The 25,368-nt window shown below is 43.0% G+C and overlaps 2 protein-coding genes across 9 annotated transcripts in view; both read right to left on the minus strand.

Annotated features, from left to right (window-relative positions):
- The window catches only part of MAP3K3 (mitogen-activated protein kinase kinase kinase 3), a 63,569-nt gene extending 47,399 nt beyond the window's left edge, over positions 1–16,170 (minus strand). The window contains exons 1-3 of one of the 6 annotated variants that reach the window (XM_025890277.2): positions 15,659–16,170; positions 6,562–6,683; positions 4,804–4,896 (exon numbers count right to left, since the gene is read on the minus strand). In XM_025890277.2, coding sequence (XP_025746062.1) covers positions 4,804–4,896; positions 6,562–6,683; positions 15,659–15,662 — 219 coding nt within the window. In that variant the 5' untranslated portion in view covers positions 15,663–16,170. Of the gene's footprint in view, positions 1–4,803; positions 4,897–6,426; positions 6,509–6,561; positions 6,684–15,658 lie in introns of those variants that run through there. The other 5 variants (XM_025890276.2, XM_025890281.2, XM_025890280.2 and 2 more) reach the window with 5 other exon arrangements.
- Positions 16,171–21,781: 5,611 nt separating this feature from the next.
- The window catches only part of TACO1 (translational activator of cytochrome c oxidase I), a 7,719-nt gene continuing 4,132 nt past the window's right edge, over positions 21,782–25,368 (minus strand). For all 3 annotated transcript variants that reach the window (XM_025890294.2, XM_025890295.2, XM_025890293.2), the window contains one exon: positions 21,782–25,247. In XM_025890294.2, the coding sequence (XP_025746079.1) occupies positions 25,047–25,247 (201 nt within the window). In that variant the 3' untranslated portion in view covers positions 21,782–25,046. The remainder of the gene's footprint in view (positions 25,248–25,368) is intronic.

Below are 25,368 nucleotides of genomic sequence, written 5' to 3' on the forward strand. Positions count from 1 at the left end.
CCCTCCCTAAATATGCAACTTTTCCTGCTGGCCAAAATATGTGGATACTTTCAGCTGGAACTCTGCAGTTTGAATCTTTAGCCCTATTTGACATTTCCTAGCTAATTTGGCATCTCTTAGCCATTTAAATTAGGTTTTAATCTTTCATTCCTCTCTCCCAAGTATGGACCTTTCTGGCAGAAGAACTGGTAATGTAGAAAACGGTGTAATCCTATCCTGAGCCCAAGCAAACAAAAACAATAGTATTAATAAATATGGATTCACTCCCTAAATTGTAAAGTCCTATGTTAACAGATTATTAATGTCACCAGACTCTTAGGCCAGGTCCTTTTTTTTAAACTTAATTTTATTATGTTAATCACCATACATTACATCATTAGTTTTTGATGTAGTGTTACATGATTCATTGTTTGCGTATAACACCCAGTGCTCCATTCAATATGTGCCCTCTTTAATACCCATCACCAGGCTAATCCATCCCCCTACCCCCCCCAGAACCCTCAGTTTGTTTCTCAGGGTCCATAGTCTCATGGTCCATATCCCCCTCCAATGCCCCCCCTTTTTTCCCTTCCTACTATCTTTTTTTTTTTTTTAACATATAATGTATTATTTGTTTCAGAGGTACAGGTCTGTGATTCATCAGTCTTACACAATTCACAGCGCTCACCATAGCACATACCCTCCCCGATGTCTATCACCCAGCCACCCCATCCCTCCCACCACTCCAGCAACCCTCAGTTTGTTTCCTGAGATTAAGAATTCCTCCTATCAGTGAGATCATATGATACATGTCTTTCTCTGATTGACTTATTTCGCTTAGCATTATACCCTCTAGTTCCATCCACATTGTTGCAAATGGCAAGATCTCATTCCTTTTGATGGCTGCATAATATTCCATTGTGTATATATACCACCTCTTCTTTATCCATTCATCTGTCGATGGACATCTTGGCTCTTTCCACAGTTTGGCTATTGTGGACATTGCTGCTATAAACATTGGGGTGCACGTACGCCTTCGGGTCCCTACATTTGTATCTTTGGGGTAAATACCCAGTAGTGCAATTGCTGGATCGAATGGTAGCTCTAATTTCAACTGTTTGAGGAACCTCCATACTGTTTTCCAGAGGGGTTGCACCAGCTTGCATTCCCACCAACAGTGTAGGAGGGTTCCCCTTTCTCCACATCCCCGCCAACATCTGTCGTTCCCTGACTTGTTAATTTTAGCCATTCTGACGGGTGTGAGGTGGTATCTCATTGAGGTTTTGATTTGGATTTCCCTGATGCCGAGCGATGTTGAGCACTTTTTCATGTGTCTGTTGGCCATGTGGATGTCTTCTCTTTGGAAAAATGTCTGTTCATGTCTTCTGCCCATTTCTTGATTGGATTATTTGTTCTTTGGGTGTTGAGTTTGATAAGTTCTTTATAGATTTTGGGTACTAGCCCTTTATCTGATATGTCATTTGCAAATATCTTCTCCCATTCTATCAGTTGTCTTTTTGCTTTTGTTGACTGTTAGCTTTGCTGTGCAAAAGCTTTTTATCTTGATAAAGTCCCAATTGTTCATTTTTGCCCTCGCTTCCCTTGCCTTTGGGGATGTTTCTAGGAAGATGTTGCTGCAGCTGAGGTCAAAAAGGTTGCTGCCTGTGTTCTCCTCTAGAATTTTGATGGACTCCTGTCTCACATTAGGTCTTTCATCTATTTTGAGTCTATTTTTGTGTGTGGTGTAAAGAAATGGTCCAGTTTCATTCTTCTGCATGTGGCTGTCCAATTTTCCCAACACCATTTGTTGAAGAGACTGTCTTTTTGCCAGTGGACATTCTTTTCTGCTTTGTCGAAGATTAGCTGACCATAGAGTTGAGGGTCCATTTCTGGGGTCTCTATTCTGTTCCATTGATCTATGCGTCTGTTTTTGTGCCAGTACCATACTGTCTTGAGGATTACGGCTTTGTAATAGAGCTTAAGTCCAGAATTATGATGCCACCAGCTTTGCTTTTCTTTTACAACATCCTCTGGCTATTCGGGGTCTTTTCTGGTTCCATACAAATTTTAGGATCATTTGTTCCATTTCTTTGAAAAAAATGGATGGTATTTTGATAGGGACTGCATTAAATGTGTAGATTGCTCTAGGTAGCACTGACATCTTCACAATATTTGTTCTTCCAATCCATGAGCATGGAACATTTTTCCATTTCTTTGTGTCTTCCTCGATTTCTTTCATGAGTATTTTATAGTTTTCTGAGTACAGATCCTTTGCCTCTTTGGTTAGATTTATTCCTAGGTGTCTTGTGGTTTTGGGTGCAATTGTAAATGAGATCAACTCCTTAATTTCTCTTTCTTCTGTCTTGTTGTTGGTGTATAGAAATGTAACTGATTTCTGTACATTGATTTTATATCCTGCCACTTTACTGAATTCCTGTATGAGTTCTAGCAGTTTTGGGGTGGAGTCTTTTGGGTTTTCTTTTCTTTTTTTTTTTTTTAAAGATTTTATTTATTTATTTGAGAGAGAGAATGAGAGAGAGAGAGCATGAGAGGGGGTTGGGTCAGAGGGAGAAACAGACTCCCTGCTCAGCAGGGAGCCCGATGCGGGACTCGATCCCGGAACTCCAGGATCATGACCTGAGCCGAAGGCAGTCGCTTAATCAACTGAGCCACCCAGGTGCCCTCTTTTGGGTTTTCAAATAAAGTATCATATCATCTGCAAAGAGTGAGAGTTTGACTTCTTCTTTGCCGATTCGGATGCCTTTTATTTCTTTTTGTTGTCTGATTGCTGTGGCTAGGACTTCTAGAACTATGTTGAATAGCAGTGGTGATAGTGGACATCCCTGCTGTGTTCCTGACCTTAGGGGAAAAGCTCTCGGTTTTTCCCCGTTGAGAATGATATTCACTGTGGGTTTTTCATAGATGGCTTTTATGACATTGAGGTATGTACCCTCTATCCCTACACCCTGAAGAGTTTTAATCAAGAAAGGATGCTGTTCTTTGTCAAATGCTTTTTCTGCATCTGTTGAGAGGATCATATGGTTCTTGTTCTTTCTTTTATTAATGTATTGAATCACATTGATTGATTTGTGGATGTTGAACCAACCTTGCAGCCCAGGGATAAATCCCACTTGGTTGTGGTGAATAATCCTTTTAATGTACTGTTGGATCCTACTGGCTAGTATTTTGGTGAGAATTTCTGCATCCATGTTCATCAGGGATCCTGGTCTGTAATTCTCCTTTTTGATGGGGTCTTTGTCTGATTTTGGGATCAAGGTAATGCTGGCCTCATAAAATGAGTTTGGAAGTTTTCCTTCCATTTCTATTTTTTGGAACAGTTTCAGAAGAATAGCTATTAATTCTTCTTTAAATGTTTAGTAGAATTCCCCTGGGAAGCCATCTGGCCCTGGGCTCTTGTTTGTTGGGAGATTTTTGATTACTGCTTCAATTTCCTTAGTGGTTATGGGTCTGTTCAGGTTTTCTATTTCTTCCTGGTTCAGTTTTGGTAGTTGATACATCTCTAGGAATGCATCCATCTCTTCCAGATTATCTACTTTGCTGGCATATAGTTGTTCATAGTATGTTCTTTTGTTTGTATTTCTTTGGCATTGGTTGTCATCTCTCCTCTTTCATTCATGATTTTATTTATTTGGGTCGTTTCTCTTTTCTTTTTGATAAGTCTGGCCATGGGTTTACCAATCTTATTAATTCTTTCAAAGAACCAGCTCCTACTTTCATTGATCTGTTCTACTGTTCTTTTGGTTTCTATTTCATTGATTTCTGCTCTGATCTTTATTATTTCTCTTCTCCTGCTGGGCTTAGGCTTTATTTGCTATTCTTTCTCTACCTCCTTTAGGTGTAGGGTTAGGTTGTGTATTTGAGAACTTTTTTGTTTCTTGAGAAAGGCTTGTATTGCTATATACTTTCCTCTTAGGACCTAGGCCAGGTTCTTTTCATTACACTAAGCTGTAAACACATCTCTTGAAGGTTCCCCTACCCTCATCTCATCCCATCCTTCCTAGAAATGTATTCACTGAGACTTTCTCCCCATTTCTGCTTTTGGATTTTGCTGAAGAATACCCCTCCTGGTCAGAAGCTGAACATCTGCTACAATTCTCAGGAGACACCATTCTACAACCTTGACATTATTAAGAGGAAAAAGTGATCTTGACATTTTCATTGCCTTTTACCCAATATTAGCATAAAACTTTGAGCTTCCATTTCTAAACAGCCAAGCTAGTTCCATAGCTTCACATTTCCCCCAGATCTCCATGCCTCCTGGAATAGAATCTTGGATAGGATTCCCACTGATGAGCTTATCACAATGTGTAGAAACACACGATCTGTGTGGAGGAATGAACGTCCCAATGAATCGCTAAACACCTCCAAGAATGCACTTCATTTCTTGCCCAGCAAGCCAACAGTCCCTTATATAATATATAAAGTTGTGCTGTCCAAGACAGTAGCCACTAGCCTTATATGGCTATTTAAATTAAAATTAAGTAAAATCTAAAATTCACTTCCTCAATGGCTCAATAGCTACGTGTGGCTAGTGGCTATTACCCTAGACAGCACAGATACAGAACACTTCTATCATCACACAAAGTATACTGGACAGTACTGGACAGTACTGACAGAGGCTGCTTATGAATAATACTGTTTTGTGAAATGGTGACTAAAAGCACAGAACATAGGTAATCAGTAACCAGTACTCTCTACAAATCCACTAAAATGACTTGTCTAGGAAATGAACGCCACACTCTTCCAGCACTTGGTTCAGATCTGAAAGCACATTTTAGCTTTATGGGTAATTTGGTTCCTTACCAAAAATTTCTTTTTCTCACTGGCCCCTGCACATGAGCTTGTTGTTACTGTGGGGCTGTTCAGAAGGGCTGAGCTGCTGCTGTTGTGTTTTTTCTTTAAAAACAAAAAGACTGAGGTTAATAATTTGTACCCTCCATGCAAGAGAAAAAAATTGATGATATTCAAGTAAATTGCGGGTCCTCAGAGCCACTACCTCTTGTTAAGATTACTTCCTAACCAATAGGCAATCCTTTTTCACAGCCTTCTCCCTTCATAACCACGGACTTTACTTTAATAACACAGCAGCAGACACAGTACAAGATCAGGACTTTTCTTATAATAGCTTTTAGGTTCTAAGCAGAAGGATCTCTAAAAGGTAATCTCCCTTCCAGGAATGATCAGGGACCACCATGCCACCCTCCTCTTCCCAGCCTAGTCCCTTTGGGTCTTCCAACTCAAGAAAGCTTCCCCTTTTCACCTAACTGATATCCACACTAACAGCCCCATTTGGAGAAAGATCAGCTGACTGGAGCAGCACACTCCACATAGGAAGACAGGAAGGAAAGTGAGGTCATTAGGCTCAAGCCTGGGGGAGGGGACTCACTTCTGGTAAAATGCTCCTTCCAAAAGCAGCTTTGAATAGGAAAGAGTTACAGCAAGGCAGAACCCACACAATTAGACAGAATAATGTATGAAAACAGTACAAGAATGGGCCCTATTCTGTTGTTCCTCCAGTTCTGTAAGGTAGCCATAAAAATAAAAGCAGCTTTCTAAGCTAATCCTTCTGTTATATCATGATATAAAAGGACTCAGGGTCCCTAGTTTTCCTAAAGGCAGGAAATACTCTGAGAGGCTATATCTAGCAGACCTTAGACAATAAAAGTTCTAGGGCCTTACTCTTTCTCTAGGAACCAAGGATTCTTCTGAAGAATTGGTAAACAAGGTGCAAATGAGGAAAGAGAAGGTTAGCTGATAATGAAGAGAACCACAAGGGAAAATGGCATGGACAAATTTTCATCAAACACACCAAACATAGGCATATGATATAGCACCAGATACCCACTAGGAAAGAAAGTGCTCCATCATTCACTCCTCCCTGCAGGCCAAAGTACCCAGGAATCAGGGAGTTCGTAAATGACACTGGAGGTGGGAAGAAGGTTCTCAACAGTGCTCGAGTTTAAATGTTAACAAAAATAGGAACTGTTTTCCTGAAGAACCACACTATTCGCAATAAAATAGGCACTCAGCTACCCAAGTTAATATAAGGGGAAACAATTATAAACAACAATAATAAAATCACTCATTGTTACCTTTAAAATATACTACATGACATTTTATTAAATAAATTTCCCTTCCTAATTATATTTTATATAAGCTAATACTAATTAATTAATTTTTCCTAAGTATATACTGTAAGGTAGCTAAAAAACTTTCTGAGTTAGAGATTATGAATCTGGATTAAACATTTGCCAAATAATCAGTAAAAGAACAGTAATATGAATACTGTCTCTATAAGTAAAGGAATTATTCTTATTCTCTTCAGATGAAACACTAGGCACAAGGTCAGATGCACAAGGCTCTGGGCCTCTAGATCGTGACCCACATGATTTGGTATATATACCATGACTGGTATATATCACTTACCATTTAACAGACTGTGAAAGAAAGGGGCCAATAGCATTCAAGCCTGGTAGTAGAGTATCCTTGGCTTCTTCAAATATTTCCCATTTGAAAACCCCTCCCCAGCAATTTAATTGGGTCTGCCATGGCCACACACACCTGCCTATTTGGGTGACCCGTGTCTTTGTTCTTCATGGTCTCATATCCAGGCACCCGGGGACGTCGGCTCATCTGGAGGGCCACCAGATCCTTCATGATTGAGTTCAATGCCTCCTGTTCATCTGCAATGAAAGAGAGCACAAGGGCTAAGATACTTCAATAAGGACCATAGGTAAGTGTTGAATCGCTATACTGTACGCCTGAAACTATTATTACACTGTATGTTAACTAACTGGAATTTAAATAAAAACTTAAAAAAAAATACAGACCAGCAAATTACTATCACTAATTATATGACTAATACTCAGGGAGTTCTGAGGTAAAATGACAAACTCTGTAACTATAATCACATGCATCTGACGTCTGAAGAATAGGTAACTGAGGTCAGACTATGACCACTTATATTTTAATTGATTCTTAACAAATCTCCAATCAGATTTCTGGCAGCAATATTTACCAATTCACCGGTGGCAAGGGAGGTGCTCAAACAGGGCAATTCTTCCAGTGTCAGAGAAACTCAATGAGGAAAAACAGATGAAAAGTTGCACAGTGTAGTAGGGTACTGAGTGAAAAGATGAATTCACGGAGAGCTGATTATGGGTCAGAGTCACACATAGACTTATTCTTAAAGCATCCCATGTAGAAGAGCACATTTTAAAAGGTACCAAAAAAAAAAAAAAAAGTACCAAACAAGACCTCAGGTAGCTGCTTTGAACAGAAGTTGTTTTACAAGCCTAGTCTTTGAACAACCCCCCTCCCAACTCTTTACAAGTTTATAGGCCTTCTGCTTCCCACAGGGAAGCCAAAAGGCAGTTCTATTGTTTTTCTTCCCTAACTGACGAAGCAATGCATTGTCTCTGCCTTACTGGCATTACTTTTAATCCCCTTTTCTTGAAATAGCATAGAGTACTAGAATTCTCACATACTGAAGACAACTGGACAAAACCAGAACCCAAACCAGCCCAATTCCATGTTTTGCAAAATTCTCCCAGGTCCTTCAAGAGATCCTTGTCTACTCAAAGAGCATTTGGGAGTTGAAGATAAATCTGTTGATCTGGAAAGGAATATGAAAGATGAGTTGTTACACATGTTCTGGTGACAAATGAGTCACTCAGGGACCTGGAGCACACCTTAAAAGAAGCAAGTACAAGAGACTCCACCCAGAGAGCACCTATCTTTTGTCTTTTGTCGTTGTTCCTTGGAAATACTCTAACACCTTGTGGAAAGAACATCATTAAGTACAGAAAGTAAATCTGTGCTATTTGCCTCTTCCCTCTTTCTAGATCAAATGTGCTCAGGTGCCCTGCATACCCTCTGAGGAGGTACAGGAAAGGCAGGAGAAGGGTGCCCACGTGGAGGTTTGTGCCTGTTCATAAAAGTAAAATTAGACTTAAAATGTGCAGGAAAAACACCAGTAGAGTAGCTTCCCATCTAATTCCATTCCAAAATATATACCAAAGTATGTATGAGAGTTGATGGAGGGGCAAAAGGATAAATAAATGGGACAGTGAATGTAAAGAAAGTGGGTATCTACAGAAAGACATGTCAGAGTTAAAACACATACATCCCAAGATAAAATACACAGTCAAAGTGAAAACAAAAACAAACACAAACACATACATCCCATCAATTATTTTATATTTTCTAGCGATTTCCCTGTAGGCTCCTTAAAGAAAGGGAACTTGCATGATATTTTGTTTTGTTTTGTTTTTTTAACCTCCCAACCAAGATTTAAAAATTAGAGCATAACATCTAAGCTAGGAAGCCTGGCTTATATATACAATATGTATAGGCTTCTATATTAAGTTGGCTTACCTACTATTTAATATGTGTATACAATTTTGGGGCCAACTGTAGCAGTAAATTGGGATCACTATAAAGAGGATTATGACTAGGTACGTGTTTTCTGAGGCACATCCAGTGATATTCCTAAGAGGAGAATACATGGAGTTTTCAGTATCAAGGTAACCACCCTGTGAATTGGCGATTTCTGTTGTTGTCTCAACTCAGATATCGAACCTAGATGGATGTGAATATACACACAGAGACGCACAACACATGCTTTTCAAGTCAAATCCATGACAAGTAGAACTATAGAATCATTTCTAATTCTATATAAGCTGATGCTATTATAAGAGCTGGTTTATCAGGTTGACAAATTCGGTTTCCAGGAAGCTAACCAATTCTTGGCATTACTCATGGATAAACTTGTTTGGTAGTTCCAGCACTGAGAACACACTAGAGGAATGGTATGGCACTATGTCCTAAAAGTCAGGATAACTGACAGAAGGGACACAGGGTTATTGAATCTGATTTTTGTCAAAGTCGAAAACAGGTTCTTAAACTGATACTTCAAACTGAGGATGTGGATAAAGACGGGAAGTAAATCAAGTGGCTCTTTTAGGCATTTCTTCCTGGATTGAGATTTTAACTGAATTATTAACATTCCTCAAAAACAAAAACAAACTTTTAAAAACAAATAGCAGCTTTCTTAGAGTGCAGCAGTCATTTATATGCACTTTAAAGTCAGAAAGACCTGGATTTAAGGAGGCTTTGAACAAATCACTTATCCCCCCTAAGCCTCAGTTTCCTCATCTGTAAAATGGAGATAATAAAAGTATCATCTCACAGAGCTGCTGTATGAGCTAGAGGAAAAAGAACTTATAAATTATTTCTCATGGTACCTAATACTTAGTAAAGCTATAAAAAAAATGCTGGCTATTATCATCAATGGAAAAAGGTCAGTGGGAAAAGACAAGACACTACTTAATCTACCCTAATGCTTAATTTTATTCCTGAATTTTTATTAGTCATTAACAATAACCATTTACTGAGTACCAATATGTATTATATATTAAATAGTTTCAAGCTGTTCAAACTCTAGGGGTAAAAGAATGAATGAGACCCAAATACAAGGTTACACAAATAAAGCGATTGATTTAAGACAGTATACAAACCAGTACATAAACACGCACGTGTAAAAAAAATTTTACAGTGAGTAGCAAGAGGTTTTTTTTTTTAAGATTTTATTTATTTATTTGAGAGAGAGAGAATGAGAGAGAAAGCATGAGAGGGGGAGGGTCAGAGGGAGAAGCAGACTCCCCGCTGAGCAGGGAGCCAGATGCAGGACTCGATCCCGGGACTCCAGGATCATGACCTGAGCCGAAGGCAGTCGCTTAACCGACTGAGCCACCCAGGCGCCCTAAGTAGCAAGAGGTTTTATAGATGATTTTACATAATTACTAACAGAAAAAGGATTCTTTCAGAAAAGCAAGCTGTTCAGGCTACACAGGAGCGCTTAAAAAATGAAGTGAAGATGAGAAAAGACCTAAAAACAAGTGAGGGGACTGAGGGGAAGAAAAGCGGGTCAGGGACTGATCCTCAATGAGCAGTAATCCTTATTGAGTAGAGGAGGAAGAAGGTATGCTGGCAAAGAAAACTTTAAGAGGGCTGGGAAAAAACAAGAGTGACACCCAGCATTCAGGACCAAAGAAGGACAGCAGCAGGCATAGGCCAGGCAGGTCCAATAGAGTGGTAGAGGCAGAAACAAAATTTTAAAGGGAATCAAGAAGCTGGAGATTAAAAGGAAATTGGAAGTAGTAGAAATCAACAATTCATTTGTGAACTTTACACATGAATAACTTGAGGCTGGGGTAATAGTTAGTGTGCTATAACCTTGAAAAGATTTCCTGAGGATGGAGGTGGTTTGACACACTTAAAAGCTACCAGGAAGAAGCACAGAGGAAGAAGTTCATTCTAGAGATTAAGAGATTATGACTATAGAGGGAAGGAGTATTCATAGGAAATAGAAAAGGGATCTATGAAATAAGGATTAGAGTTCAGCCTTCAAAAGTGGAAGCTCTCAAGCAGTCTTAAGCAGACAGCTATCCATAATTATCTAGCAGCACGGACTTTTTCTTCTCCGGATACCCTGACCTATGGTCTGGGGGCTGCCAGGCAACACACTCCTCTCTCCTTAGCTCCAGCACGAAGTCAATCTTGCAGACTGAACTACTACTTCTATCTAAAAGCAGGGTCTTAAGGCACTCCCACTTATGAATTCCCTTGGCTAAAAACCCAGAAAAGTTTCTAGTAGCACCAATAAACATTGCTGTCCTGTATGATATCTGTGTACTATGTCAGACACTCTCCCTTTTCCATATATACAAATCCCCAAAGTAATGTTTTAATTGTTGTTTTCATTTAACTAATATTGTTATTTCTTCATGTGGCCAGTGCTCTACCCAGCACTGCCGGATCATCTGATCACACTGCTCACCCAGGAAATGCTGTTTTCAGTGTCCCTGAGTCAGATTTTACTATCTTTTTTTTTCTTTCTTTAAAGATTTTATTTATTTGACAGAGAGAGAGCATGAGCGAGCACAAGCAAGGGGAGCGGCAGGCAGAGGGAGAGGGAGAAGCAGACTCTCCACTGAGCAGGGAGCCCCACATGGGGCTTGATCCCAGGACCCTGGGATCATGACCTGAGCTGAGGGCAGATGCTTAACTAACTGAGCCACCCAGGCACCCCCAGATTTTATTATCTTAATCTTCATGACATTTCACATACCCCCACTGCCTCCACCTTGTCAGTACCCAGGCAAACATCATTTTATAGTAAGTACAAACAAAAAGGCTTGAGCCTCAATTCACAAAAGACTTTTTTTCCTTCATGGACATGGTTGAACCTTTGCTAGATCTCAAAGTCAAATTCTGGTATTTTTCTGTTTCTGGGATATAACAGCCCTTCCAAAGTAACTGATCGTTCAAAATGTATTTATTTTTATTTCTTTTAAATTTTTTAAAGATTTTATTTATTTATTTGGCAGAGACAGAGAGAGCACAAGCAGGAGGATAAGCTGACAGAAGGAGAGGAAGAAGCAGGCTCCCCGCTGAGCAGGGAGCCCGATGTGGGGCTCGATCCCAGGACCCCAGGATCATGACCTGAGCAGAAGACACTTAACCTACTGAGCCACCCAGGTGCTCCTCACAGTTGGATTTTATTTTATTTTTTTATAAAAGACTTTATTTACTTATTTGACACAGAGAGAGAGACAGCGAGAGCAGGAACACAAGCAAGGGGAGCAGAAGAGGGAGAAGCAGACTTCCTGCCGAGCAGGGAGCCTGACCTGGGGCTCGATCCCAGTACCCTGGAATCATGACCTGAGCCAACGGCAGATGCTTAACAGACTGAGCCACCCAGGCACCTCAAGAAGCAGTTTTCTTGGTTCTGTTTATATAAGCTATTCCTTTAGTCTTTGCGCATTTATTTATAATCTCTTATGTGTCGGGAGCAGTATTAGGCCCCATATCTGCATTTATCCTGCCTTAAGAAGTTACTTTAAGAAGGTAAGGTGAGCCAGAAACATGTAAACAAGTGAGTACAAACGGTGTTGTAGGTACTTTATCAAAATGGTATAAAGGTGCATAGGAGCAAGAGATTAATTCTGTAGTTTTGGGATTGACATACATAATCCTATAGTTTCCAGACCTTTAGGTTAAATTCACTAAACATTAAAATAAAATACAGCGGTGATATGTTGATTCTTACGAGGAAGCAACAGCTTACTTTGTAATATGTATTTTTAAATTTTGGGGGCGGCTGGGTGGCTCAGTCAGTTAAGTGTCTGCCTTTGGCTCAGGTCATGATCTTGGGGTCCTGGGATCAAGTCCCGAGTCAGGCTCCCTGCTCAGCGGGGAGTCTGCTTCTCCTTCTCCCTCTGCCTCTCCCCCAGCTTGTGCTCAGTGTCTCTCTTGCTCTGGCTCACTCTCTCTCTCAAATAATCTTTAAAAATAAAAAATAAGGGGCGCCTGGGTGGCTCAGTCAGTTAAGCATCTGCCTTTAATGTTGACTCATTAAATTGTGACCCAAATTTCAATTAAAACAGTTGGCCAGAGTCTAGATTGTCAGGTTGTCAGATTCTAGACAAGCTGAACTGACAGCGGTCTAACTGGGAGCTCACAACAGCCCTGAAATCTTAGAGACCCAAGGTGTCTGTAAATCACAATGATTCTGACTTCCAACCAAGCTATCAAAGCAGAACCAACCCATCCTTAATCCTGTACTCAGTTCACTATAGTTTCCTGTAACATTTCCAAGTTGTTACATGTTTTTCAGTAACACCCCCCACTAAGTTTCAGATTGCATTTCTAAAAAGTCCAAATATACACTAGTGAATTAGTCTCAAGTGTTATTAACAGCATTTGCCACATAATTACTAAAACTGGGAAAGAATTCTAGTGACCAAGAAAAATGACCAATCCCAATTTTTTTTAATAACCACATAGTATTAAAGCCAAGAAAAAGAAGCATATCTCCATATTTCCTATTATTTACAAGGATAAGTGTACTACAGGGATAAATGTAGTTCCCACTAGAAATTTACTGGCGCTAACAGCCAATATAAAATCTAACCTGTTTTTATTATCAACCCAAGTTGTCAAACAAGCTTGAGTCTGGGGCTTTGAACAGCTCAGGAAAAGATGACTGTTCACCAAAGAACCTACAGGGCAGGGACTCCAGTTAGTTTTGGTCCTTTCCTCACTGGGCTGAAGTTTAACAAGTATAATGAAACTATTAATAAGTCTGTATGTCTCTCTTATCAACCTCTTGCTGTATCACAGTTTATTTAGAGCCATAGCAACTAAAGAAAACCTGGGAATCTGAATTTTCATCATATACATCACCAGAATGGAAACCAGTACTTAAGAGACTCTGTGTGTATGTGTGTGTGTGTGTGTGGGTGTGCGCGGGCGCGTGCATGTGTGTGTGTACACATATCCTTGCTGAACCTTTTATAAAGTAAATTAAAGGTCAGGCTCTGGAAGAATTCAGTATTAGCTCTAATTGCATATCAAGGTCATCTACAAAAAAGAGAGAATGGTATGAGGGGAACCCGCTGGAGAAAGTTAGGCCAGTGGCTCTTAAACCAGCTTTCCTAATTTTTCGGCAGCCACCAAGCAAGTTAGTTCCCCTCCCACTGCCTCAGTTTCTTTATATAAAACAGACAGTGGGAACAAATGAAAAGCAGAGTTCCTGGTCCTCTTTTCTTTGGGGTTCTGGCCCCTATCAATATAGTTCCTTTCCTCCCCATCATTTGTCTCGCCATAAACTCATACACTTAAAATAGTTTTTAAAAATGTCTTGAAGGGGCTCAGTCGTTAAGCCTTCAGCTCAGGTCATGATCCTGGGGTCCTGGGATCGAGCCCTGCATCGGGTCCCCTGTTCAGCGGAAAGTCTGCTTCTCCCTCTCCCATTCCCCCTTCTTGTGTTCCCTCTCTCACTGTCTCTCTGTCAAATAAATAAATAAAATCTTAAAAATAAAATAAAAATGTCTTGAAATGTGAAAACAGGCTGACATCTATTTTCAGGTTAGACATGCAAATGTAATCAACAAATCTGGGCACTCTTACTGATTCAGCAGTCAAGAAAGTGGGGAGTGGGAGTCTGCCCATCCTCAAGTATTACATACTCCCTATCAGGACTTAAGATTGCCCTCACAAGACAAAGAGGAAAGACTATCACAAACATAAGTTCACAAACCAATTCAAGGACTGAGTTAAATCATCAAATTCCAAAACACAAGATAAATGTTTGAAGCCTGGGGAGGACAAGAAGAATCATGTGCCCCATTTATAGTAAATGTTTGGTAAGTATTTGTTGAATTATGTATTTAAATACCAAGCCTTACTGGGTTCCTTTTCTGCTTACTGTCACAGGAGACTTACACCAGAAGAGCACGCGCTTTTGAAGCAAAGCATGGGAAGGAAACAATAAACCCAGCAAATGAACAAACCCATCCTTTACTGTACAAGGGCAGCGCAGAATAGAACAAGGCAATTCATTCAAAGGCACAGTGTAGAGACAGGCAGCAAAACAGTATCTGCTCAATGTGACACAGCATACACTTAACCTTCTACGAAATGACGTGACCCTGCTATAGGGCAAAGCAAATATTAACGTTCTCTCTTCACATGCATGGCACTTCACAGATACAATGAATGCCTTTGCAAAGGATCCTTTCATTGAGGTTTACTCCCTGGTTATTTAGGACAATACCAAATACTTTGCAAAACTTGTGATTGTGGACAACAGTAACACAATAACCGATCCAACAAGAGAAGCAAAGTACATCTAAAATGTTATTTGCTTCTTAACCTAGTCCAATAATCATTTGCTAAATTACCAAAAAGGACAACGAAATATAATTCAGTTCAAATGCCGCGTGTGGAAGGCATGAAAAGCGTTTCTTAGATTACATCTTCACAACTGAAATTGCAAGTATTGATAAAAAGGAAATGATTTCATAGATTCTTTTGTGCAGCGAATGCTTCTTTTAAAAAGTTACATAATTTCAGGGATACCGCTAAATAAAAATAATGGATGTAAAACATTGCAACCGGATTTTTCAAAAAGTAGGATGTGGATTATAACTGGCAGTCCCCGACCAATTCCTAACCTCCAGCAATCTGCGTGCGGCTCGCATTTCTCAACCGCGCTGTTGGTAACAGTGATTGCCGTTTTAATCACCTCCCAGCCTATCTCCCCGCACGCCCTCCCCCCTGCGCTGGGGAGCGCACAGGGCTCGAGAGCAAGCCCCGGGAACTCTCGCTGGCCGGCCTGTGTGAGCAAAGGGAAGGAAATGACACAGGCAGGAAAAAAAAGCAAATCAAGGAAAAGACACAACAGCAGCTGGGCCTGCACCAGCCTCCAGCCCGGGCCCCACACTGAGCTCCCGCTCCCCCGCCCTGGGGCTCGCGGTCCGGCTCGCTCGGGCCGGAGCGGGCTGCCCCGCAGAGCACGGGCCCTCGATCCCGCCGCCGCCTTCTCGGGATGCGCCCGCCGCGCGGCCCAGAAGGCGGCTGCCCAGGGGGCTCCAACGGCCGGGACCGCCCGGGCGGGCCGGGGAAAACCGAACCTCCGCCCCGGCCGCCGAGCCGAGAGCGGGGCGGGCGGGCGGGCGCAGTCGGTCCGCAGCCCGGGCCGAGCGGTTTGTCCATGCCTGTCAGGCGGCCGCCCAGGGTCCTCCTCCCCTCAGCCCGGGGCGGGGCGACGCGAAGCAGCGCGGGCACAGGCCGGGGCGGTGGCGACACTCACCCATGGTGGCGATGGCGGCGGCGGCGGCTCGGGCCCGAGTGTCACCTCCGCAGCCGGAGCTGCATGCCGGGGACCCGGGCGGCGGGGACGGCAGCGGGCCTGGCTCCGCGCGGGGGGCGCGGGCTGCGCTCGGGGCCCCCGCCGCCTCCCCAGGCTCCGGCTCCGGCTCCGCCCGCGGCCGGGCGCTGTGGCATGGGCAGGGTGGCCCGCTACATCCCCGGCGCTCCTCGGCTCGGCCCGGCCCGGCCTTGGCGGCGCCGCTCGGCCCGCCCGCCCGCCAGTCTCTCAGTCCCTTAGTCGCTCCGTCCGGCCACCGTTCTCCACCTCAGGAACGCTCCGAAAAACAAACCGCTGGTCGCGCAGCTCGCCCCCTTGTCTGTCACTCACCGCAGCGCCCGCCAATCCCAGGCAGTCGCTGGACCTTCGTACCACCCCCACTCACTTCACCAGCCAATAACAGGGAGGAAGTCGCTGCCCCAGTCGCCCCCCAACCCCGCTCTCTCCCCAACACCCTAACTCTCAGTCGCCAGCTAATCAGCACCACACGATGAACCAATCCCGCCTACTCTCGCAGAATGCCAATGGACGAAGCCAAGGCCGTTTCCGAGGGCTGTCTAACTGCCTGCCAATCATCGAAACAGCACCCGGTTCACTCTCTGCTAGCCAATCACGCAGAGGGCTCTGAGCACCCGCCTCTGCGCATCCCTCGCCGTCTCGCCCTCCCTCTCTCCCCGGGAGGTGTTGGTTGCTCCAATCACAGCTCGCGCGTGAGGCTCCGCCCACATTCCCACCTCCCGTGGGTCACTGAAGGCTCGGCGGGCGCGCGGGCTGGCGCTCTTCCCCTCCGGCTACTTTGGGGCTGGAGTTTGGGAAAGCGTCTGGAGGGGCCACCGGCCTCCCGCCCTCCCTGCTCTCGGCCGCCAGGGCGGCCCCTGAGGCCAGCGTCCTGCCCTCCCTGTGCCCGCGCCGGGCGCGCAATAAGCGGGGAGGGTTCTGGCTCTGAGCGCTTCCCGGCGTGTGGCCACCTCTGCCGCCCGATCCCCTGACAAGCCCTCCGGTCCGGACGCTGCGCTTGCCCGGAGGCAGGGGCGGCCTCACCACTGCCCGCCTTTTCCTGGGTCTCCCACCTCCGGGGCCACACCCTCGGAGGGGCCGGGGTAGTCCTGGAATGTGGGTCCTCGGAAGTCTGGGAGTTCCGCTGCTGGCCAGGGCCGACACCAGTAAGTGGCAAAGTCAGAGAGGTTCTTTCGGATAAAAGCTTTTTTTCTTTGGTTATGAAAGCAATACAAGCTCTTCGAAGTAAAACTGAAAAAAAAAAAAAATTCCACCCCAGGGATAATTTTCTCTTTCCTACCAAGATATACGTTTGACAAAAATGGCTTCACACTGTTTTGTAGTATGCTTACATTTTATAGATGTTTTCCCGTGCCACCGAAATACTGTTCCAAAACAATTGTATTGGCTGCATATTTCAAAATAGAGAATGACCATAAATAATTTCTCCAACCCTCATTGTTCAACATTTTATACACCCAGGTCTTCAGATGCCAAGTCCATCACAATTAATATGGGCTCCCTTCCTCTAGTCCTTGTTCCGGTGTAATACAAATCAGACGCCGGAATGATCTTCCTCTGATGCTATTTTCAACCGTCAACTAAATCTTTGGTGGTGGCTTTGCCTTGGGTGCCAAATCTCTCAAGAATTACCTTGGACTCCCCTCTTTCTTTACACTCCCTCCTCCCCCCAATATTTAATCAGGCCCCTTGTCCTGGTTTTTTTTAACCCCTCTCCAAACAAGCTTTTAAATCTGTCATTCCCCCACTTGATTAGATCCCTACCCAGTTTATTGTAGTTCCTAACTATAATAATCTCTTTTCTGGGAAGGGGAGAAAGAAAAAAGGGAAAGAAAATTAATAATTATCAGTCATTTATTATATGCCAGGCACATCATCTTATTTAATCTTTCCAATAACTCTGAGGTAAGCAATACTATTGGCATTTAAATGATGAAATTGAAGCTCAGAGAAGTTAAGGACCATGTCCAAGTGGTAGAGCCAGGATTCATAACAGGTCTATCTGCCACCCAAAGGTCATATTCTTGTACCAGTCCAGTGTTTCTCAACTGCTTTTTCATTATCCCCCCCCCAGGAGAAAATTTTGCATTACTAATTAAATGTAAATTCTAATGTGAGAAATTAAATACTAAGGAATAAGATTTGGTCAAGTAGGGTTGAGCTTTGAAGGCCACATACCACTGTATTATCTAAGATTTTTTTTCACCCCTTAATCATTTTTCACTCCACTGGGGTATCACCCTGGTGAGAATGTGTGTAATAAGCCAGTGCTGGAGGTCCCAATCTACCAATGTGAGGCTCGTATCTGACCCTTAATTTTATAGACCTGTGAGATAAATATAAAAGAAAAACAGAACTATGCAAGTGGAAATCTAGTACTCACTCCATTGCCTGTATTGGAAGGGTTATTCAGCAGCTTCTCTTGGAATGTCTGAAACACATCTCCAATTTCACAAGTTTCACACTGAACTCTTTATCCTTTCCCCCTCCCCCTAAAACACCCTGCTCCTCTATTTTCCCAATTGTAAAATACAAACCTAGAAGTCTTCCTTGGTTTTGCTCTTTGCCTAACACCCCTATATCTAATCCTTCAGCAGGTCTTCTCGCCTCTGGTTTCAAAATATATCTGAATCCAACCACTTCTCATCACTACCACCCTGGTCCAAGTTTCTACCCTCTCCTGGATGACTGCCCTACCTCCTAACCCGTTACTCCTTTCCTCTGTGGTCACCTGAAAAATGATTCTCTACACAGCAGCCAAAGCGATCCTTGTAAAATGTAATTCAGATGCCACCGTCCTGCTATTAAGCCTCCAATGGCTTCCCGTTGCACTTAGAATAAAACCCAAACTCTTTGTCATGGCCTTTCGGGCTCAAGAGGAGCTGGCCCTGCCATCCTCTCCTACCTCATCTCTACCTCTCTCCCATGATCACTCTTCCAGCCACACTGCCTTCTTACCACATTTTGGGCCTACCAAGCTCAGGACCTTTGCACTTGCCATTTGTTCTACCTGGAATGCTCTTCCCCAAAGTGTTCCCATGGCTAATTCCTGCATTTTATTCAGGTCTTTGCTCAAACGTCAACTCTTTTGAGTTTCTAAGCACCCCATCCAAAAGAGCCTCTCTCCTCTCCATCATTCTTTATTCTGCCTTATTTTTCTTCACAGTGACTAAAATTGTATTTTACTTGTCTTTCCTCTAACTACAATGAACATAAAGCTGTGTGGCAGCAGGCATTTTGTCCTGTTCACTGCCTTACCCTATCACCAGCACTTAGAATAGTGCCTCACACATAGTAGAGAACCACAGTACAACCACATAAGTCTTTAGCTGAAAAGAGCCTTATGACTTTCCTTCCTTCTAGTAACTGCTTCCTTTCCATTATGTCTCTTAACAGCCATCTCAAACATTCCCATGCTGAAGTTACCATACTAGACTTTCTTCTGAGCTCCCAAGACATCATCCTCTAGCCTCCCATAGGCACCTCAAATTCTACAGGTCCAAACTGAATTCATCTTTTTCCTCCATAGTTCCGTATTTCCTCTGCCATCTTCAGTTTCACAAGTTGGCCCTGTGAACTCTCGACCTTGGAGAACTCTTCCTCTCCATTTCCCTCCTCCCACAGCTAACCTTGACCATGTCACCAATCTGTCCATTCCTCTCCCACCCTCAGCTCCACCATCCTAGTTCAAACCCAGTATAACAGTGTCTGCTTACATCACAGGGTGATCTTTCTAAAACGGACACCTGATCCTGTCATGCTCTGCTTAAAAACTTTACAGTTTCCTATGGCCCTTAGGATAAGTCAAATATGTGAATGGAGTTAAGAAGGCCCTTCAGGACTCAGGCTATGCCTCTCCAGCCACAAGCTTTTCCATGTCCCACCTCTGCCAACCCCATCACTCAAATTCTATGTTCTGGCCACACGGAACCACTGGAGTTCATCTCGCCTCTATACCTCTGCATCTGCTATTTTGTTTTAAACACTCTTCTCCTCCACTCTTCCCCCCACCCCCATTCTTTCAGGAAAGAACTAAGCCTGAACATCACTCCCTCCATGAAACCCTTCAGACAAATACAATTCTGGGTACCAGATCACCTAGTACTTTCTTCATCAAAGCACCTATCCCACTCTGTTGTAACTGCCTTTAAGGAAGTAAGCATAGAGACAGAAGCTGTCATTCAAATTGGTATGCCTAGCATTTTTCACAGTACAATTGAAAAACAAACATTTCATTTAAAAAACATTTTCCTTGGAACACTACATCAAAAACTAATGATGTAACGTATGGTGATTAAGATAACAATAAAAAATTATTTAAAAAAATAAAAAACATTTTCTTGAGTAAGTGAACCTCAACTGGGGATGTTAGTAGTTGAATGTAATCTCCACAAGTGTGCCCTTTTAGTTTATTTTTTTCTTTCTATATTGTTTCTCTCCTCACTCTTCATTTTCCCCATGTGAAGCCTCCCATCTGGGCCATGCCTTCTCAAGTCTGTTCCCCCGGTTTCACACTGAGTAGATGCCCCTGGTTAAGTACCTGAGTCATACCTGATCCCAAGGATCACAACCTGCCCCTAATGCTCAGGGCTTCAGGCAGCCTGATATACCAGCTGAACATTTTCCTTTTTTCTTTCAAGAGCATAGGGACACTTGGACACGAGATAGGGAATAATAAACATGAATGAATTCTTTTCAGGGATAGCTCAATGAATTTGGTATTAAACCAGAAAACAAGGGGTGCTTGGGTGGCTCAGTTGGTTAAGGGTCAGACTCTTGATTTTGGCTCAGGTCATGATCTCAGGGTCAAGACTGAGCCCTGTGTCAGGCTCCAAGCTGGGTGTGGAGCCTGCTTAAGATTCTCTTTCTCTCTCCCTCTGCCCGCCACCCCTGCTTATGGTGCATGCTCTCTGAAAAAAAAAAAAGAAAAGAAAAAACCAACAAAGCTACCACCTGATTTGATGAAAATTCTTTTTTTTTTTTAAGATTTTCTTTATTTTTATTTGAGAAGAAAGAGTGAGCATGAGTGGGGGGTGGGGGCAGAGGGAGAAGCAGACTCCCCACTGCGCAGGGAGCCCAATGCAAGGCTCAATCATCAGTTCAGATCATGACCTGAACTGAAGGCAGACACTTAACCAACTGAGCCACCCAGGTGCCCCTAATGAAAGTCCTTTTAATTCAGAGGTAAAGAATATATTCAGATCACTAGTTCAACCAGTTATTTCATCTACATTATTAGGGAATGATGTCTACCTCAGAGAAATGTTTACAACCATGATATTTTACATATTATTGACATTAATAGGGAAAAATTGCTTTTCATTTAGAAATTCCATTTCTATAAATTTATCCTAAGGAACACTAGGCAAGTGAGCAAAGGTAATGTTCATTACAGCATCCAGGATACATTGTGAAATGAAAAAAAAACAACTTATAAAGCAGAAATGTAGAAGGTGATCACATTTCAGTTTTAAAAAATGTTCATTCATACTTAGTGGGGGTGGGGGAAAGGCCAACATTTATTGAGCACTTACCATTGCCAGGCACTGTTTTAAGTGCTTAATGTATGTTAACTTACTTACTTGTTAAAATAGTCCTACAATATAGGTACTATTGTCCTCATTTTATAGACGAGGAAATAGGTGCAAAGAGGTTAAATTTTTGTCCAAGGTTGCTGGCAATTGGCAGAGTTGAAATCTGTTCCCCAGCAGATTGGTTCCACGGAGTAAAATACTACAGAGTAGATTGTTAATGGTGGTTATATCTTAGGAGGAAGGGGGTAGGGAATCCCCCCATTTGAGGGTCACTTATTCATTCAAAAAACACAGACCTCTTTCACATGGACAAAAGAAAGACAAAAAGAGGAAAAGCAAAAACTACTATCCTGTTCAGCGTCTGGGGAGGGCATAAGGGGGAGAAAGCGGTTCCGGGCAAGACTAGCGTGGTATCTATCATAACATTCGCTCTTGCCAGACTTACTGGCTCATTTATTTCCTCTTCAGAATGGCTCCAGAGGAGTCCCCAGGGATTCAAATAAAAGTCTACAAGTTGGGGTTTCTTCGAGTGTGAAGTTTTATTGACTGTTGTGCTGTAAGTTTCAGAGAGTAAAACAAAACCATACAAAACAAAGAGTAACTCAGGCCATGGCTGAATTTCCATTGTGGGCTGGAAGCAGAGCCTTCATGGTTCCTGTTCGATTTAGCTGGGGCCTCTGGCAGAGGGAAGGTGGCTACATACCACATGAACGCTTCTTGTGAGAGTCAAGGTTATGGACGGAACCTGTCACAAATACTCCCATCCCATGGAAAGGTCACTTGAAAGTGAGCTGAAGCCAGCTGCAAAGCATTGAATGATTTTGTCTGCTAAGACAATGACCAAAGATAAGGCCAAGCCAAGACCAGATCTCATTCTTTGGAGTTTAAGGTATGCCTGATTCCTGGCCTCTCACCGGCTGTCGCCCTAGCTGGACAATAATGTGACTAGTTTTCTTTTTTTAAAAATGTTTCCCCTGATAAAATATATGATTATAGAAAATAAAACTCAGTGATAATATCACCACCCAGAGATAACCAGTTTTGAGATTCTGATACACTTCCTTCTAGTCTTTTTCTTTTAGAGTTCATAAAGTATGACTATATTTTTAAAATTTGGACCATATTATACACATAGCTTTACATCTTTGTTTTCCACTTTACATTGTAAACATTTCCTGACATAAAATATTCTTCAAAAAATAATTTTTAGTGGCAGAATGCATATCCTCTCTACTTAACTATTCAGTTAAACAGTTACTTAACTATTTAACCTATGTAGCTAAGGGTCTCTTTAGCAGACCTAGAGGCAGAACAGGTCCAAATAAGGCTTCATTTCTGCTTTTCCCATATTAGCCACAGGAAAGACTGCAAGGCACCACCAGGGGTCAGTGCAGAGCCATTCAAAGCCTTGCTGTAAGAAAACTGGTTACACAAAAATCCTTATTAGCAAATCCTATCTATTAATCAGAGGACTATTCACATGAATAGCCAAGTTCCCTTCCAGAGCAGACTCTCCTGGTGTAGATTTCTCAGATCAGAAATTATCAGATTCTTCCAAATTATAATTATATTCAACATTTACAAAACAGCTATTTTTATAAACCAAGGTCTATCAACGTAAGGTGTAGTATGAGACCTCTTCTCACCTGCTTGGCTATGAGACCATTTGTGCATAAAATACTTGGCCTGATTATTTTATAGGTTTGCTGTGAAAATAAAATAAATAACATGTAAAAGTATCTTATAAATTACAAAGCAGTACTTAAACTTTAAAGTGCACTATTTGGATGAGTTATCTCCTTTAAAAACTAAAGAATGTGGGGCACCTGGGTGGCTCAGTTGGTTAAGCATCCAACTCTTGATTTCAGCTCAGGTCATAATCTCAGGGTTGTAAGATCGAGCCCTGCCTTGGGCTCAGCGCTGAGTGTGGAGCCTGCTTGGGATTCTCTCTCTCCCTCTGCTCCTCCCCCTGCTCGCTCGCTCACAAATAAATAAATCTTAAAAAAAAAAACTAAAGAATGCCAGGTGGTATCATGATTATGAAATTAGGTATAAGAGATATGCTTTGGCATTTCGTGGGTTATTTCATTGGTTTTTCTTTCCTTAGCCTTTGCTCTCCAACTGTTAAAGTCATCATGGAATTAGTAATCTGTTTTTCCCAGAAGCTGAATATTTATAGCCAGCCAATTTGGTTTTTGTTCTCCTCATTTACCTGAAGCTCCTTCAGGAAAATTACTCCGACCTCAGAACTGGCTTACACGACTTATGAGTAGGTGAATAACAGGGATCAAAAAGCCATTTCTCACCCAGCCTTTGGAATATAGACATACATACTTCTGAAGGAGAATATGTAGCTACCACCAGGCAAGGGAAAAATCCAAACATATCTCCATCCCCTTCTTTCTGCCCTGATTGCAGTTTAGTGGATGCAAAGACGTTGCTCATCATTTAAGATTCCAGTCTTGGTGCTACATTGTAAGACCTGGACATCATATGGCTCTAGAAGGGAAAAATGGGACAAAGGGCCCCTTCTCCACCTGATGAACAAGTCTTCTGGGTCCTGCCTAGTACAGAACGAATTAAGGGAGAATAAATGATCAAAAAGCCACTCCAGGCCTGACGTGTGACGGGCCCCGGCACAGGTGACTGGCACTCCTGGTCTCTCTAAACCCAAAAGTGACACTTAGGAGCCAAAGGTATGAAGGGTCCTCTTTCCCAGCTGGCCAGGCTCTGACTCAGTCCTTCACCCTCCTTCTACTCTCATTTCCTCTCCAGTTCCCAGTGCCGCATCATTTGGCAGCAGGGATGAAAAGGAGCTAGGGTGGGCATTCTGGCGATCAAGTAGCTTTCAAAGCCAGCTTGGCGTAGCCTTTCCTGAGAGCAGTCCAATCTGCTGACAGGTCTGCTCTGACCAATCTCAGAACACATGGGGCCTGTGTGAAGCAGGGCCTGGGAGTCCCTTATCATTGGCACTTGATTTCCTACTGTGTTAGAGCCTTAAGCTGTCTGGCGAAGGAGGGCACAGAGGCCACAAGAAGAGAACACGGACACGTGCACAGCAGTTCACACTGCCCTAGGGTAGTTGCAGCAGACGGCAGTCTTGTGTCTGACCTCTGAGGTCCTATGTCTTAGAGCAGGATCTAACGGCACCAACTAAACAGCTTGTGCTCCTGGTTAAGTACAGTTCCTGATACACAGGTATTTTGACAAATACTATCTGCATGATTAATGACAGGCTTAGGCCACCAGACCAGCATTAGAGTACAGAGTGGTGCCTGTAGAGAGCTACATTTCTCTGGTCGAAAAAAAAAAAAAAAAAAAAAAAAAGGCCTGGGACTGGAGTAGTGGAACTCAACCTATAGACTTCAAAGGAAGTCAAGAGCATCCCCACAGCTGGACAAAAACCCAGGAAACTCAAGAGTCACACAACAGGAGTATAGCAACTCAGATCAGTTACATTATTTAAGAGCAATTTCTAGTACAAAGGCCCTCAGGGCACTTGCCATGCCCACAAGGGACAACTTACTAAGATCAGGGAGTCTGGTTAGCTGGCTGGCTCCACCCTGTACCCAGGAGGGCTCTGAGACACCAGCAGAGCTGACAAAGAGGCCCCACAGAGATGGTGATTCCCTTGGCCAAAAAGCTGCAGGTCTTGGTTTTATGCCTCCTAACCTGCTAGGCCTCCAATCTGCTTCAGTCTCAGAGTCGCTGCAGAAGCCTGTGCTCCAGAATGAGCTGCAAGTTGCCTAGGAAGGCCTCCGGGGGCACACAGAGCCTGGTTACTCAATGTTGTCATAGACCTGGATCACGTCCTCATGGCTGCCAAGAGCCTGGATGAGAAGGGCGGCCTGCTCCAGGTCGGGGTCAGCCAGCTGCACCTTTGCATTGGGGATGAATTCTAGTGAACAGGACACCGAATACAAGCCCAGGGAGTCCAGCTTCTTCCTCACTTGATGCAGTGAAGAGGCATCACAAATAAACTAGGGACAAAAGAAAGTCAAGAGGTGAGGGGCCAGGAGATAGCAGAATAAAGCCAGTCAGAACTTTGCAAAACCTGAATGGAACTACTGTATGAATCACTGTGTTTAAGTTCTTACTAGC

The sequence above is a fragment of the Callorhinus ursinus genome, unplaced genomic scaffold (genome assembly GCF_003265705.2).
Source record: "Callorhinus ursinus isolate GAN/ISIS: 27379988/994484 unplaced genomic scaffold, GSC_fseal_2.0 scaffold50, whole genome shotgun sequence".
Lineage (NCBI taxonomy): Eukaryota > Metazoa > Chordata > Mammalia > Carnivora > Otariidae > Callorhinus > Callorhinus ursinus.